General features: G+C 46.1%; 1 protein-coding gene across 1 annotated transcript; it reads right to left on the bottom strand.

The window, feature by feature from the left end:
• Positions 1 to 1,908: 1,908 nt before the first annotated feature.
• STC1 (stanniocalcin 1) lies at positions 1,909 to 12,934 on the bottom strand. The gene is made up of 4 exons (XM_074808204.1): positions 12,545 to 12,934; positions 10,120 to 10,262; positions 8,919 to 9,130; positions 1,909 to 5,643 (listed from the first exon to the last, which is right to left on the bottom strand). Exons 1-4 carry the CDS (start codon positions 12,660 to 12,662, stop codon positions 5,373 to 5,375), a joined length of 744 nt encoding a protein of 247 aa, XP_074664305.1. The 5' UTR covers positions 12,663 to 12,934; the 3' UTR covers positions 1,909 to 5,372.
• Positions 12,935 to 13,184: the final 250 nt, after the last annotated feature.

Genomic DNA, 13,184 nt, shown 5'->3' with positions numbered 1-13,184 from the left:
ACAGAATTTGTTGTGTAGGATTATTATAGAAATGTCCAGATTTCAAAGTAACTCCATGCATTGGGGTGTGGTGCTTTGGGCCGGCAAAATTCTCAAATTCTCTAAGAGCAATTTCAATTTCGGGATGTGGTTTGCTGACGAGGAAGACGTACAGGCTGAGATTTATGAAGACTTCATATGAATAGTACATTGTATTGACAGTAATTATTTTATAGCGGTTATTAATTACAAAATAGCGGTGAAAGTCAGTTTTTGGAAGCGTAGCATCGGTACTATTTCCAAGATGCTCTTTTTGCAAGAGCAGAAATGGTAACTGGCTTTGTTTCTAGCCATGTATAATTCACTGTTTAGCCCTAAATTTTTTTGTCATTTCTCATTGAATCTGTTCCCTTTGCTGCCTTGACTCCTCGAAAGGGGGTGGGGGGTGTTATTTAGCAGCGGGTGATTTGTGGGTAGGCGATGTGGGGATTCCGAGTAACGGAAAAGCAAATGTAAGACCCAGAGGGTGACCCTCATTTCCAAGACCTTGGCATGTCAAGTGGCCCAGTGGCACTTGCATATAGATGGGAACTGGGTTTGTGTTCCCTTGTAAACCCAACTGCTTGGACGCTCCGTTATGGCAGCGATATTGACATTTCTTGGTAGTCCTTTTCCCTTTTAACTCATCCATTTGGGGAAAGGATTTTATGGGAAACCTGACCAAATGGCCAGTGCAGCTGAGCGTTGGGATGATGTCAGTCCGTGCCCTTTCTGCCTTTTTCTGAGATACCGGCTCAACTCTGGCTGGAAGAGTGAAGCCCACCGGGAGCCAGGGACAGGGAGATTTCCCAAAGGGGCATCAAAGTGGGGAGCTGGGGGGGGTGGCTCGTCACCATCTACAAATTAATAGCAGTAAATGGGAGCTCAAGGAAGGTCCAATTTCCTTGGCACCTCAGCCCCGGTTTGCAGCAATATTAGGTAAATGTCACTCTGGCTCATCAACATTCAATGCTGTGACAGACAGCGGCTTAATTGTTTTCAAAAAATGATAAATTCTGATTTTGTAAGATCCTGTACCTTGTTATGAACTTCGCTTTTGACTAAAAAGGGATTTCAACGAGAACAAAATTTTAATAGTCCCTTTTGAAAGTAATTTCTAAGTTGCTGGACAAAACAAGAAGGAAGAAGAGATTTTGTTTTAATCCAACTGTATTGCTAATACTTATTCTTTGGTTCTCTTGGACAAGTCTCACTCTAATGTGATGGGGGAAATGTTTTTTTAAACTTCGCAGTAGCTTTTGGAGCAATAACTCTGAATTAGACTGCCCGTCTTCCTTTGATGAGTATTAAACTTGTTTTGATCTTCCACTGGAAATTAGAGATTTCCTGAATGAAGTGTAAATGCACATTTACACGTACATCAAAGTCAAAATCAAGGTATTTTCTTTTTCCTGCAATGGTGTTACAGACGCATTCATTAAAAAATGGTTCTGCCTTAATTTTGTTATCGGTCTAGATAAGATACAATCCACAAGGTCAGGCCACTGCCAAAGAGAAGCGTGACAAGAGCTTTATTAGCACCGGGATTTACGGCTGCTCTCGCACGGGATCGGAGGTTTCGGTCAGACAAAACGTATCCAGAGGATTATTCTAGTGATACTCAGCACGGTGGCCCAGATGCCGAAAGGCTACTTCAGGAATCATTTACTCTGCCCTCACCCCCTTCTTCCTATTTTTTCAGCACCAGACACCAAAGACTGTGCGAGAGGAACCTCTGCCTTCACAAAACCTGCACCCCAGATATTCAGCATCCAGAACAGACTGGATCCAGAAAAGCTACGACGCTCGGTCGAAGGTAAGTGCAACAACGGCTTCTTGGGGGGTGCCATGGTCACAGTAAGGTTCAATGAAAGAGTCAGACACTAAAAACCCTTAAATTTGACATTTTATTTCATTGCAGAAGAAAATCCAACATAGGCCTCATTATGTTATGCATCTTTAATTATAAAAATAAGCAAAGAAAATAACTTGCATCTTTCTCATTACTATGATATGTTTCAAATAACCTTTATATGAACACACTGAGCTTTAAAAATGTAATTTAAACAATAAATAATGACATATACCAGATATGCTCACTGTTTATTCCAGTACTCAGCAAAAAACCAAAAAAACCCAAACTCTCTCCCCCTTCTAAGTATCTTTAAATTATAAATACATAATGCAAATTTATAATGGCACAAAACATCTAAAGTGCAAACAAATCACAATGAGAATCATGCAAACATTTCTAGATAAGCCCCTCCCCGCCCCCAAGAGAAATCATTTTGCAATGAACGCAAGATTAAAAAAATAAAGCATTAGAGATTAAATAAAACATGAAATAGCTGGACTTAATATTGAGAATCATTTCCCATCTCCAGGGGGATCTCTCCCACCTAAGTCAAACCACCTAAATCAGGCGTCCTTCCCAGTCGATGGGAAGCACCTCTCCCATCTCCGTGTCCCCCTCCCCTGACAAGAGAGAGCTTTAAGTGACCAGCTTAGGCTAGATGGCAAAAGTTAGGCAAGGTGAACCCCAGGCCTTTCGATGTGACGGATGCGTGCTTGTGGCTTCCTTCCTACTTCAGCATAGGAAAAAAAGTGACCTATTAAAGCAGCTCAAAAATGTCATTGGTGTAGTTGGGGCTCTCTCCGACACGGGGCACGCGGTGAGCGCCCAACAGCAGTGCCGCTGCGGAGAGGCAGAGCTTTGGGTTGCACAGGGGATGTTTACCTGTGATATCAGAGCAAATCGAATCGGGGGGAATTATTTTCTCAGTCATCTTCCCACCCACATTAAGGGGACAACAAGTTGAAATTTCTACTGGAAAAAGAAAGTTAATAATGACAACCCAAAAAGATCAGGTTTGGGGTAATCTAACCCTCCTCCCCGGCCCCAGATCAACTCTATAAACCTTCTTTGGGTTTTCATAGAAATGGATGCACAAAGCAACAGAGAAGCCACCTGCCCCGAGGAGCATCTCGATGGAAAATCGTGGCTGTAGATGTCCTCAGTGAGCTCTGCCGGTACGAGCCCACGGTGGCCTTGGGTAGCCAGAGCCGGAGCTGCTCCGCACAGCCCGGAGCTGGGCTCCGCAGCACCAGCACAGCCCCCCGGGGGGTTGTTTGGACGCTGCCTTGAGTCGGGTGAAGACCTTTTTTGTAACTATTTCCCCAAACAGCAACACGCACTTGATGCACAAACCCCGGCGGATTCCCTATTCAGCAATGCCCGGCTCCTGCCGGCGCAGCGCGGGGTGTGATGCTGTAGGGTGGACAGTCGCACGTGCACGTTCTGGGATCGGTTCCTAAGCGTAAGTCAAACTTTTAGGTCAGGATATTCAAGGGGCCTTTGGTTTTCACCTTGCAAAACTTGTGTTGGACTCTATATACCTGACTGTGATTTAAGAATGAGCAATATTGCATCTTGCTTGCCCTGGACAGCACGATTCAGAGTATTAAAAAAAATAAAGTAACAACCCTCTACCGTCAGCAACATTTTTTGCTGCTTACAATTTTATGACAGCACTTTTGGGCTACATTTAATGAAGACAGCAATATTAGAAATGCTGCCACTGCATCTGGTTTCAATATATTAGCAGCAAGTTATTGTTTAAAGGCTTTGTGGTTTAAAAAAAAAAAAGTTATATTGCTTTAGATTTTGAAAAGAAAAATAGATCCCTCCTTTATTAGCTCTCTAACTAGTTGAGCAAGAGTCATCCACTCTGCAGACGGACTCTAACGGGATAGATTTGGAGCGTGGAACTGGCCTCGTTGATCGCATGCCACAATGCGGCTTTTTTTGGCTCGCCGCAGCCCGGCCAGACTACTGTGCAGAGCCGGCGTTGGGGGGAGGCCCCCAGCTACTGCCGCGGGCCCGGCTGCTCCGCTCCTGCGCGCAGAGGCGGCCCGAGAGGTGGATGGGAGGAAAGGCAGATCCGAGAGCGTTAATGCATGTGTCCTCTCAAAGGCAGGCACATCGCTCTACTCGGGAAGCTGAAGAGAATTTAAGGATTTCTCCTGCCTTTCCCCAGAAATCAACTTTCTAAAGGAAGCTTTACCCTGCGGCAGCTATGAGATCCCAAAGCAGCTTTTTGTCAGCCACCCGATAATTCCCCAAATAACTCTCCAGCAGCACTCGTGCCTTGGGTATAACTACATCTCACAGCAGCTCTGTGGAGATAGGACTCGCCAGTCTGAACTCTTCTTCCCCCCCCCCCTCCATTTTAACTATGAGAAGAGAGGCTTGTTTCTGGCCCTGTAATTTCTGTCCTAAACATTTTCTCTCTTCCATTATAAAAAGGCCACAGAGTAGAACGTGAACTCTTGAGTATGATAGAGATACTGTTTCCAGGAAAAAAGAAATAGCTAACTTACAAAACTAAGTTTATGCAATAAAGTTATTATATTCTGCTTCTTTTAAGCAGACTCTCGTGGAATTTATGTACAGTACATGACAGATTTTAAAACTATTTATACCACAGTTAGAGCAAGAGCTTTAATACTCTAGTCTTAAGACAGGGTTTGTTTTTGTTAGATTTCTTTTAAAGCTTTAGACAGTTAAATACAGTACATAGATGTTAGCTTTTAAATACAATGCAAGATTATGTAACCTTCTGACTAGCTTCAACCATAGACTGGCACCTCTTTTAATCATTTCCGTAGTACAAAATGTTCCTTTCCTGATTTGGTGTGTGTCGGGGGCGGGGGGAGTTTTAACTCATTTTGCACTGTGGTGCCAGGTCACGGTAACTAGACTCATCCACAGCTAGCGAGCTTGGTAAATCCATGGGTTAACAGAGCTGTATTGGAAGGATTAGGACTGTATGACACTAAGAGACCAGGAATATGACATTCATATTCGTCCATGGCCAGCACAGATTCATAACACGAATTCCATTGACATCTTTAGGATGTGCAATAGTTATTAGTGCATCTATCGTCGCCTACCAGCTTACTACAAGAGAGAATAAGCTATTCTCCTTGGTGCCAAATCTTCAGACTTCAATGGTGTTAGCGCTACAGTACATTTAGAGTTTGGTGTCTGAAGGCCTGACTACTGTACGGTTATATTTAAGACTAAGATCGTTTGGGATATCTTTTTGTGGGGAAGAAAAGAGATGGAGACATTTTGACGGCGGGAAAGCTGAGACACTGAACACAGATCCATGCAAAAGTTTTGTTTGAGAGGAATAGAAAATATTAATGACTAAATCTAAAACCAGTTCCTGGTTGTTATTAAAACTAGCTACAGTACACATGGTTTGGGTGCATTACTCTTCTAGAAGAGAGACTTCAGCTTTGGTAGTGCTTAGCATCCCTTACACACCCATTGTCGCTCCCCCGAGGCGTTACGCGCTTTCGGCAGAGCTGCGCTTTGCGTGGGCCGGGACAGACCCCTCACCTCGGAGGTTCCTGAAGTAGAGCTTTAGCTTCTGCGGCTCGGTGATACGTCTCCTGGTGAAGTCGGCACGCGGGTGGCCTTGGGCGCAGTGATCTGTCTGCAGCAGGTGGAAGAGGCTTGCCATGTTGGGCCCGATCTTCTCCATCAAGCTGTCCTTGATGGTGCTGACAGTCTCCTCATCACACTCCAGTAAGCTTCTCACCAGCTTGTTGTAATACCTGCACGAGAGTTACCATCCGTTAATCCAAGGCATCTCCCAACAAGATGAAAGAAACAAGGTAAGAGCTGATCTCAACCCAGGAGACCGCTCCAAGCGACAAAATGATGAGAATCAGAATTTTTAAGTCATTCGGGGTGTGTTTGAAATTGATCTTCTGCAGTGCACAATGCACATATTCTCACCGCATCTAACAAACACCCTGGACCTGGAGATGCTGTGCCTGTGACATGCAGAAGGAACACAACCTGTCGAACTTCTAATTTAGTTGTCCTAAATGAGCAGCTGCTCCAGCACTGAAAGCTGAGGCCATAAGCACAAGTGATTTTGGTGGATCGGGAAGAAGGTGAGAGCGAGGAGCTAAGACGATGTAGTAATTGGGTTAAGTGTGTGTTTTACTCTCTGTTAAATAACGTGAGTTTCTAGAGATTTAGGAAGAAAAATAATTGCGTCTTTTTAATAGACAGATACTGCCCGTCACCAGAGAGGACACAGACTAAAGAGACCCCTGGGTGGTACCACCCTTCCTATGAGTGTGTCCATCCCCGTGGCACTGTTCCCCTTCGTTCCTCTCCCTTCCCCACTGTGCAGAGCCTTTAGCAAGGGACCAGGAGAGGGAGAAGCAAAGTTCGGGCCAAGCCGGAGCCTGACAGATGTCTGTATTCCCTGGGGACAGATCTTTAGGACATACAATCAGTTGTCACTTCCAACAAGCTGACCATGCATTAAATCACCAGTGAGGACCTTATGCTTTGCCCTGTTGCCTGCCTGCCGCCTCTACAGCCTGCTGTTCCCATCTTGCCTCCCAGCAGCCCGGAGTACGCGTTCCTTGCTCAAGGAGGGAGCCAGGAAATTGTGCTGATCTGTTTCCCCAGCGCTGCTTGAGCCGAGCAGAGCACAGTGCTCAAAGAACAATCCTCGGCGGGGCCGAGGCAGAATCAGCACAGCTCTGAGCGCATGGCTGGCTCGGGCAGGGAGAGCAAAGCTGGCAAGCGGGACCTTGCTGTAGGAGAGAACACCTTCCTAGGGAGAGAAAGTCGGGAAAAGAGGAGCAGTCCCATATTTGCTAGGCTACTTCTGCCTGAAAGGACATCGGGGAACTTATTTTAAGCCTTTAAGGTCACCGTGACATTTTTCCACAGGAGCAGAGAAGAGAATAACCTGCAGGTGGAGGAGGGGAAGGAAGAGGGAAATGAGAGTTCACATTCAAACTCCTTTCCTAACTCTCAGCTCTGGCCTTTAGCAGCCAGTGGAGGTCAGGTGAGGTTAAAGTTTCTGCTGCACTTGAAGTACAAAAGGACCAGGCTTTGGCACGGCAGAGCACAGTGCAAGCACAGCTCGGCAGGGCTAATATTAAGGTCTGAAGCGTGCACAGGAGTTGATGATGAATGCATCTGTGCGAGCCATGCGTGCGGCTTAAATCCGTCCCGGTCCGACAGGACAGGAGGAACAGATCCTGTCCATCTTCCTCCGCTGCGCTGCCCACCCCTCCTTCATCCAAACACAGCTTGGGGGTTTCCATAGCTGGAGCTGCAATCAAACAGCTCGCTAGTGCCTTCCAGTAGCTAGACTGCAAGGAAAGGCAACACGGCTTTCCTCTCCTCCCGCTCCTGCCATGAGATTAAATCACAGGAAGATGCTATGACCTTTAACTACTTCCTCTCAGTGTCCCAGGCCAAGTGGCACATTCTTATTCTGTGGCTATGTTGGGACAGGGGCTGGGAAAGCAGGATGCTTTAGGAGACCTCAATGTAAACTATTAGCTGGGAAATCCTGCTGCTTTTGTTACTCAACATGTCATAATATCCTTTGGCTTCGACAAGGGTTGGCGGCTGTGGGGGAGGAGTTCCCTCCGCCTCGGGAGACAGCGGCTCCGGTTCAGGCTCGGTGCTCCGGAGAGGAACATCCCCAACGTGTATAACATCGCTGCCACTATCACTGCACCCTCCCTCGCTCCGGTGCCCACACGTCCCCCCTTCACCCCAGTGCCCCTACAGCCCCGCCAAGGGCTGCTGAACTCTACAGTCCATCGTATTAACCCAAACTGCTCTTTCAGGCTGTAAAACACAGATGCCACAGCGCTGCCCGCTCCTCGCCCCAGCCCGCGGGGGAACGCTGAAGCAAACCTCTTCCAAATTTGCTCGGGGGAAGAGGGGAAAGACACACAAGTATAATTTTCACCTTCCCACAAGTATAATTTTCTGGATATAATATCTAGAGTAGAGTTTTCTATAATAAATTTATGCTGGTCTGAGATGCAACATCTGTGTATCACTTACATACCTGTCTGGAGGCTTAAGATGCTTCTAGAGGAGGTCAAACAGCCACCCCAGAGGGTGGCATTCGCCACAGCCAGCCAACATGTTAAACTGCAGCTTGGTCTGTTTGCACTCAAATTCTAGAGCATATTTACTCAAACTGTTCAAAAAGATCCCTTTTATCCCAATCACAAGACTCAGCACTGATTGTTCCAGGATTTAGAAGAAGAAATCCCTGCCCTTGCAGCGTGACTGTGCAGACTGCAGTAGCTCCCTGAAGCCTCTCTCTGTCCCTTGTCCTTGGAGGATGGGGACAGGGCAGTTCTGTGCTCAGATAAGGTGCCAGAGAGCAGCGTGACGTGCCCATTTCTGCAGGCAGCCTTTGCTATCAAGAAGGAACAGGAGTGAAGACAACCCTCAAGAGCCCATTAAGAACACCAGACTGTCCCTAGAAATATGAACTTCTGGATCATGGCGGGTTAAGGTTATAGAGGAGCACGTTCGCTGGTTCCCTTTAAGCTTTCCTAGTTCCTCACATTGCCGCGGTAAGTCAGAGGGCAAAGCCTCATTTCCTAGTGACGTAGAAACCCAGGGAAGGGGATGGCTGCAGTCGGAAGAAGTGAATGAAACTGCAATAGGTCGAGAAGTTCTTAGGCACTCAATATACCAGGGATGCTATATTAATTGAACTGGTTTGGTATTTAAAGGCTCTGTTTACCATTATACTGCATTCAAACTAAAAGAACGAACATTTAAACAAACTCCAGGCTTTGAAGTAATGTATGTCTAGTTAATTTTACGATTCTCCCCTGGAGATGTTTATAAGTATATTTACCAAAAAGAGAGTCAGAAGAATGCTGGTAAAACTTAACAAGGATTTGAAAAGGCAGAGAGCATTACATAGGCTAGGCTGTTTTAGGACTTGTAAGAAGTTAGTCAGCTTGGTTCCTCTCATTTCTTTCTCCGTGCCTCACATTTTTGCATTTGATGCATTTCAGCTGAGGAAAGCTCCACGTACCGGTTTGAGAACTGATTTGGAAGCTGGACGACCTCCGTGATGGCTTCAGGATTTCGTTTCGCAATGCCGCACATGTCCAGTTTGCTGTAGCACTCCTCCTGCACTTCGGAGATCATTCTTTGGAACGTGGAGCACCTCCGGATGGCAAGGAACACCTTGGACGTAACCCCATTTGCAATGCATTTCAAGCTTTCTTTCACAAAAGCTTTTCCCTGGAAACAGAAGAAAAACCGTAAAACTGCAACAGATTTCATCAAAAGGGATGCATTAACAGATACTCCGCTGTTGCTGGCTGCTATTAATTACCCTTGCTGCAATTACAGACCTGCTGGAGGTCCCTCACCAAGCACGGCAGGGAATTGGACCCTAAATGCTCACAATTATTGCACAGTTATCATTCGCAGCAGTTTCAGTTGGGATGAACACAGTCCAGAGAGAACAGCGAGCTCCTGTTCCCAAAAGATTTAGGCAATGGAAGTCTTCGCGTGATGGGCCAATTCTGCCCTCCGGGAGGGGCCCGGACCGCTCGCTGCATACCAGCGATTTAACGCATCTGGCTCACCAGACCTCAAGATGCTTTAAGAGCTTTTAAGTTTGTCCTTGGGAGCGAGAGCACAGGGAACATGAGGGTGTGCGCATTTTGGGAAGAAAGTACGAAGGAAAAGGGCCCTTGGCAGAGCCGCAGTCCTCTGATATTATCCGATTTATTCTGCTGTGAGCAACTGCAGCTCCGGAGAGGCTGATCTGGCTGTGCATTCCCAGGCCTGAAGACTTCCAATTCAAATCCCAGCCCTGTGCCAGGTCACACAGTCAGAAGACTTACTTTGTTAGAAGAACGTTTATATTTCCTCCTGAAGAGGAAACTTAGCTCTCCGCCCCACAAAACACTCCTTGCCAAGTCCTCACACATAGCATACAGTATGTGGAAAATGTACTGTAGAAAACAGTCCTGAGGATGCATTTGTAGCCAAAAACCAAAATCATGGTTCAGAGGAGTAGCTAAGCAGCAGGAAGGGCTGCAAGAAAGGAAGGGTTAAGCCTGCACAGACCCCATCTCCACGAGGACGGAGAAATTAAGGCATCCATTCAGCACGTGCTTTAGTGCCGCAGGACTTGTAAAAGCACTTTATTGAATCGGGGCATGAAAAGGGAGCTCTAACGGCGAGGTATTATTCTCGTCCCCTTTATACTCGTACTGTACCTGAGTGTCAAATTTAGCAGCACTGTACAGGAAGGACTTGCAGATGTCGTACATGCCATCCGTGTCGCACGTGGAGTTCTCCAGGCAGGCGAAGGCCCCGCAGCCCACCTGGAGGGCACTGTTCAGACAGCGAACCACCTCGGCTGCAGAGAGAGGCACAGGCACAACGTTACGCACGCACCGCTCCCCGATGCCCCACGCCGTAAAGCCCTTCTCCGGCGCAAAGGCGAGTCATGCTCAACTGCAGTCAAGCAGCAGCCTTAGTGCTTTTCGAGAGTCTTCCTTACCTCTCCCTCCAAAGGCACCGCCAAAGGGAGTTATTAACTGAAGTCATGCAACAGATCACCACCAAATTGAGGAACAGAAACTGCAAGGACCGAAACCTTCGATCGGTTACACACAGGTTAAAAGAGAGGCAACATCTGATAGTCTTTGGCGAGATGGAGGCTTACAGGTCGAGCCCAACCCAATTCTGACTGCATGCATTCACAGCTTTATTCAGAGTTCCTCTAACGAAGGCAGAAGTAATGAGGATGGGCCCATGAAGAGCTCTGCGTCGTGAGGTCTCCTCCACGGTCTCAGACTGAAGGGAGGTCAGAGCAGCTTGGCAGCATCTGGCTCACAAAGCTCATTTGAAAATGAGACCAAAGTGATGGCCATTGCCAATAAGCTGGCATGAAATTTGCACTTACTGCGCGGAAGCGCTGGTTTTGCTAGCGTTGGAGGTATTTGGGCTTTGTAAACTATCTAGAAATAAGGTTTTAGTTTGCGTGACAATTATTCAGGACTACAAAGGACTTGAACGAGCAGCTTGGTGCTAAATACTAACCTGGTCCCCAGCAGTTTGCAAGCACAGCCAAGAAGGGTCATATTGCTGAAGATTCGCAAAGAGAAGGGACATTTGGGTAGAGAAAGTTAAGGTAATGGAGCTGACCATGTATAATTAAAATCGTTGAGGCAGTAGTTAGTCTGAACAGGAGGGTATCCATGTCATCCCATCTTTTTTAGTGCAGATACTATGCATTTTAACAATGAATCAGCAGTATTGCCACATGATTGCCCTGAAATTAGTAGGGATTAACCTTTTTTGGTAAGCTGAACATCTGTCCCCTTATGTGTCTGTGCAAGGCATATTCATTACTTTTGCAGATCATGTTACGAGACATTCTTTAGGAAGAAATGCAAAGCCAGTGTCTCCCATCAAGATCCTAGGTGTGGGAAAAGTGAGGATTTGCATTTAGTGGAAGAGAACACACCTTATTAAGAGCTAAGTTGTAGCCTAAAGACGTATCTATGTAACTAGGATCTTTACAGAAACAGAGAAGAAAAGAAAATATTTAAAAAAAAAAAATCACCCAATTAACCTCTCCTCATTCTCCGCTCTTGCTTACGTGCCTGAAGGGAGAAATATTTGGTAAGATCATCCTCTCCCCAGTTCATAACCTCACCATCACACAAGTCATTCCCATAATTATGTTTCCACAGGTTCAGATTATAACTTTGCTTTCAGCAGACTTAGTATGCATTAAGCTTTTATTGTTTTAGGCACGGTGCAATAGTGAGACCCTATGTTTCTATAGCAACCAAATACAAAAGGAAATTGAGCAAACACCCTGGTATAATGCTGCAGAGCCTTGCAGATCTAAAATAAGACATCTGTTAATGAGCTCCAAATTGGAGATCTAGTATCTTTTCAGTATACTAGAAGACAGATTTTTAATTTCCATTGTTCAAGACAATGTGTCCAACTTATCTAAGCATCTATAGTGCACAAAGTAGAGACATCCAGAGCTGACTTGCCAGCAATTTTTTTATCCATTGTAAAAGCAAGTTTGCTAAATGTCACAATCATATTTTTATGGTACCATCTAAGTGATAGCAATCAGTTTTTGAAAATAAATGCTAGCAGTGGACAGTTTCTAGGTTACTGCATTCTTCAAAGTCGCATATCTCTCTCTCCCTCTTTGAATAGACAGATGTTTGGCAGAACAATGGTTCAGTCAAATTTCCACGGATTTTATCAACTTCCTAAAAAGCAAGGAATTTAACACCAAAGTATGATTGCAATTGGAGAAGCGAGAAAGATACATGCAAGAAGGGGGGGGGGGGGGAAAGTACATGAAACTCATTTAGTAGATGGGGGAGGAGGAGAGAGAATGGATTGCATCCTGCAAGCAGATCACACACCGGTTCCCTGACCCAGCTCCTGAAAGGAGAAGATTTCTTCTCCAGCTATGCACCAATATTCTCCTGAATCAGACGCTTCAATTAATATTTGTTCCTACCAGCCATTAAGTTTATAAGCAAAAAAAAAAAAGAAAGAAAAAAAAAAAGAAAAAAAAAAAAGAAAAATCAGCAGTAGAGATATCTGAAACAGTTTAACACATGAGGGTTCAGGCTCGAAGCCCTCCTTGCTGGGTGTTACCTGAGTTCTGGGCTGCAACCCTGGGTTTCCTGGGGCTCACAGAGTCATTCTGTTCAGCTTCATAGGATGCAGATGCACTGATCACCAGCAGCAGGAGAAAACCAGACTTTAGGAGCATTCTCTGACAAGTTTCCGCTAAGTGTGGTTTTTTGGGTGGGTTTTTTTTTTTTTTTTTTTTTTTTTTTGGTGTGTGTGTGTGTGTGTGTGTGCGCGCGTGTGTGTGTCTCTCCTCTTCCACTTCGGCTTGAGCAAAGATGTGGATCTGGATACGCGCTCCCAGGGAGAGAGAAAGGAGTCTGAAGGAGTCTGAAGGAGTCTGAAGGAGTCTGAAGGAGTCTGCCGAGGCTCGGGGACGTGCTGCAGCCCCGCTCTGTCTGGCCCCTCTGGCTCCTGCTCACTGGGGGACCAGGAGCAGCGCCGAGGGCTTTTATAGCCGCCCTTATCGGTCCCCCCGCGGGCTGCCGAGCCAATCGGGAGGCGCTGGGCAGAGCCAATGGCAGACTGGACTCATTCAAGCCCCAGAAAACTGCAACTTCACAGGAAGAATATTTTCCAGCCAATTAAAAGTACCTGCCAAACAACAATAACCAAAAAGTTAATCTTTGGAGAGGCGGTGGGAAAGGGAGGGGGGGACTTCCTA

Source organism: Strix aluco, chromosome 28, assembly GCF_031877795.1.
Source record: "Strix aluco isolate bStrAlu1 chromosome 28, bStrAlu1.hap1, whole genome shotgun sequence".
NCBI lineage: Eukaryota > Metazoa > Chordata > Aves > Strigiformes > Strigidae > Strix > Strix aluco.
Note: the sequence above shows the minus strand (reverse complement) of the source record. Positions and strands in the feature narration are given on the sequence as shown.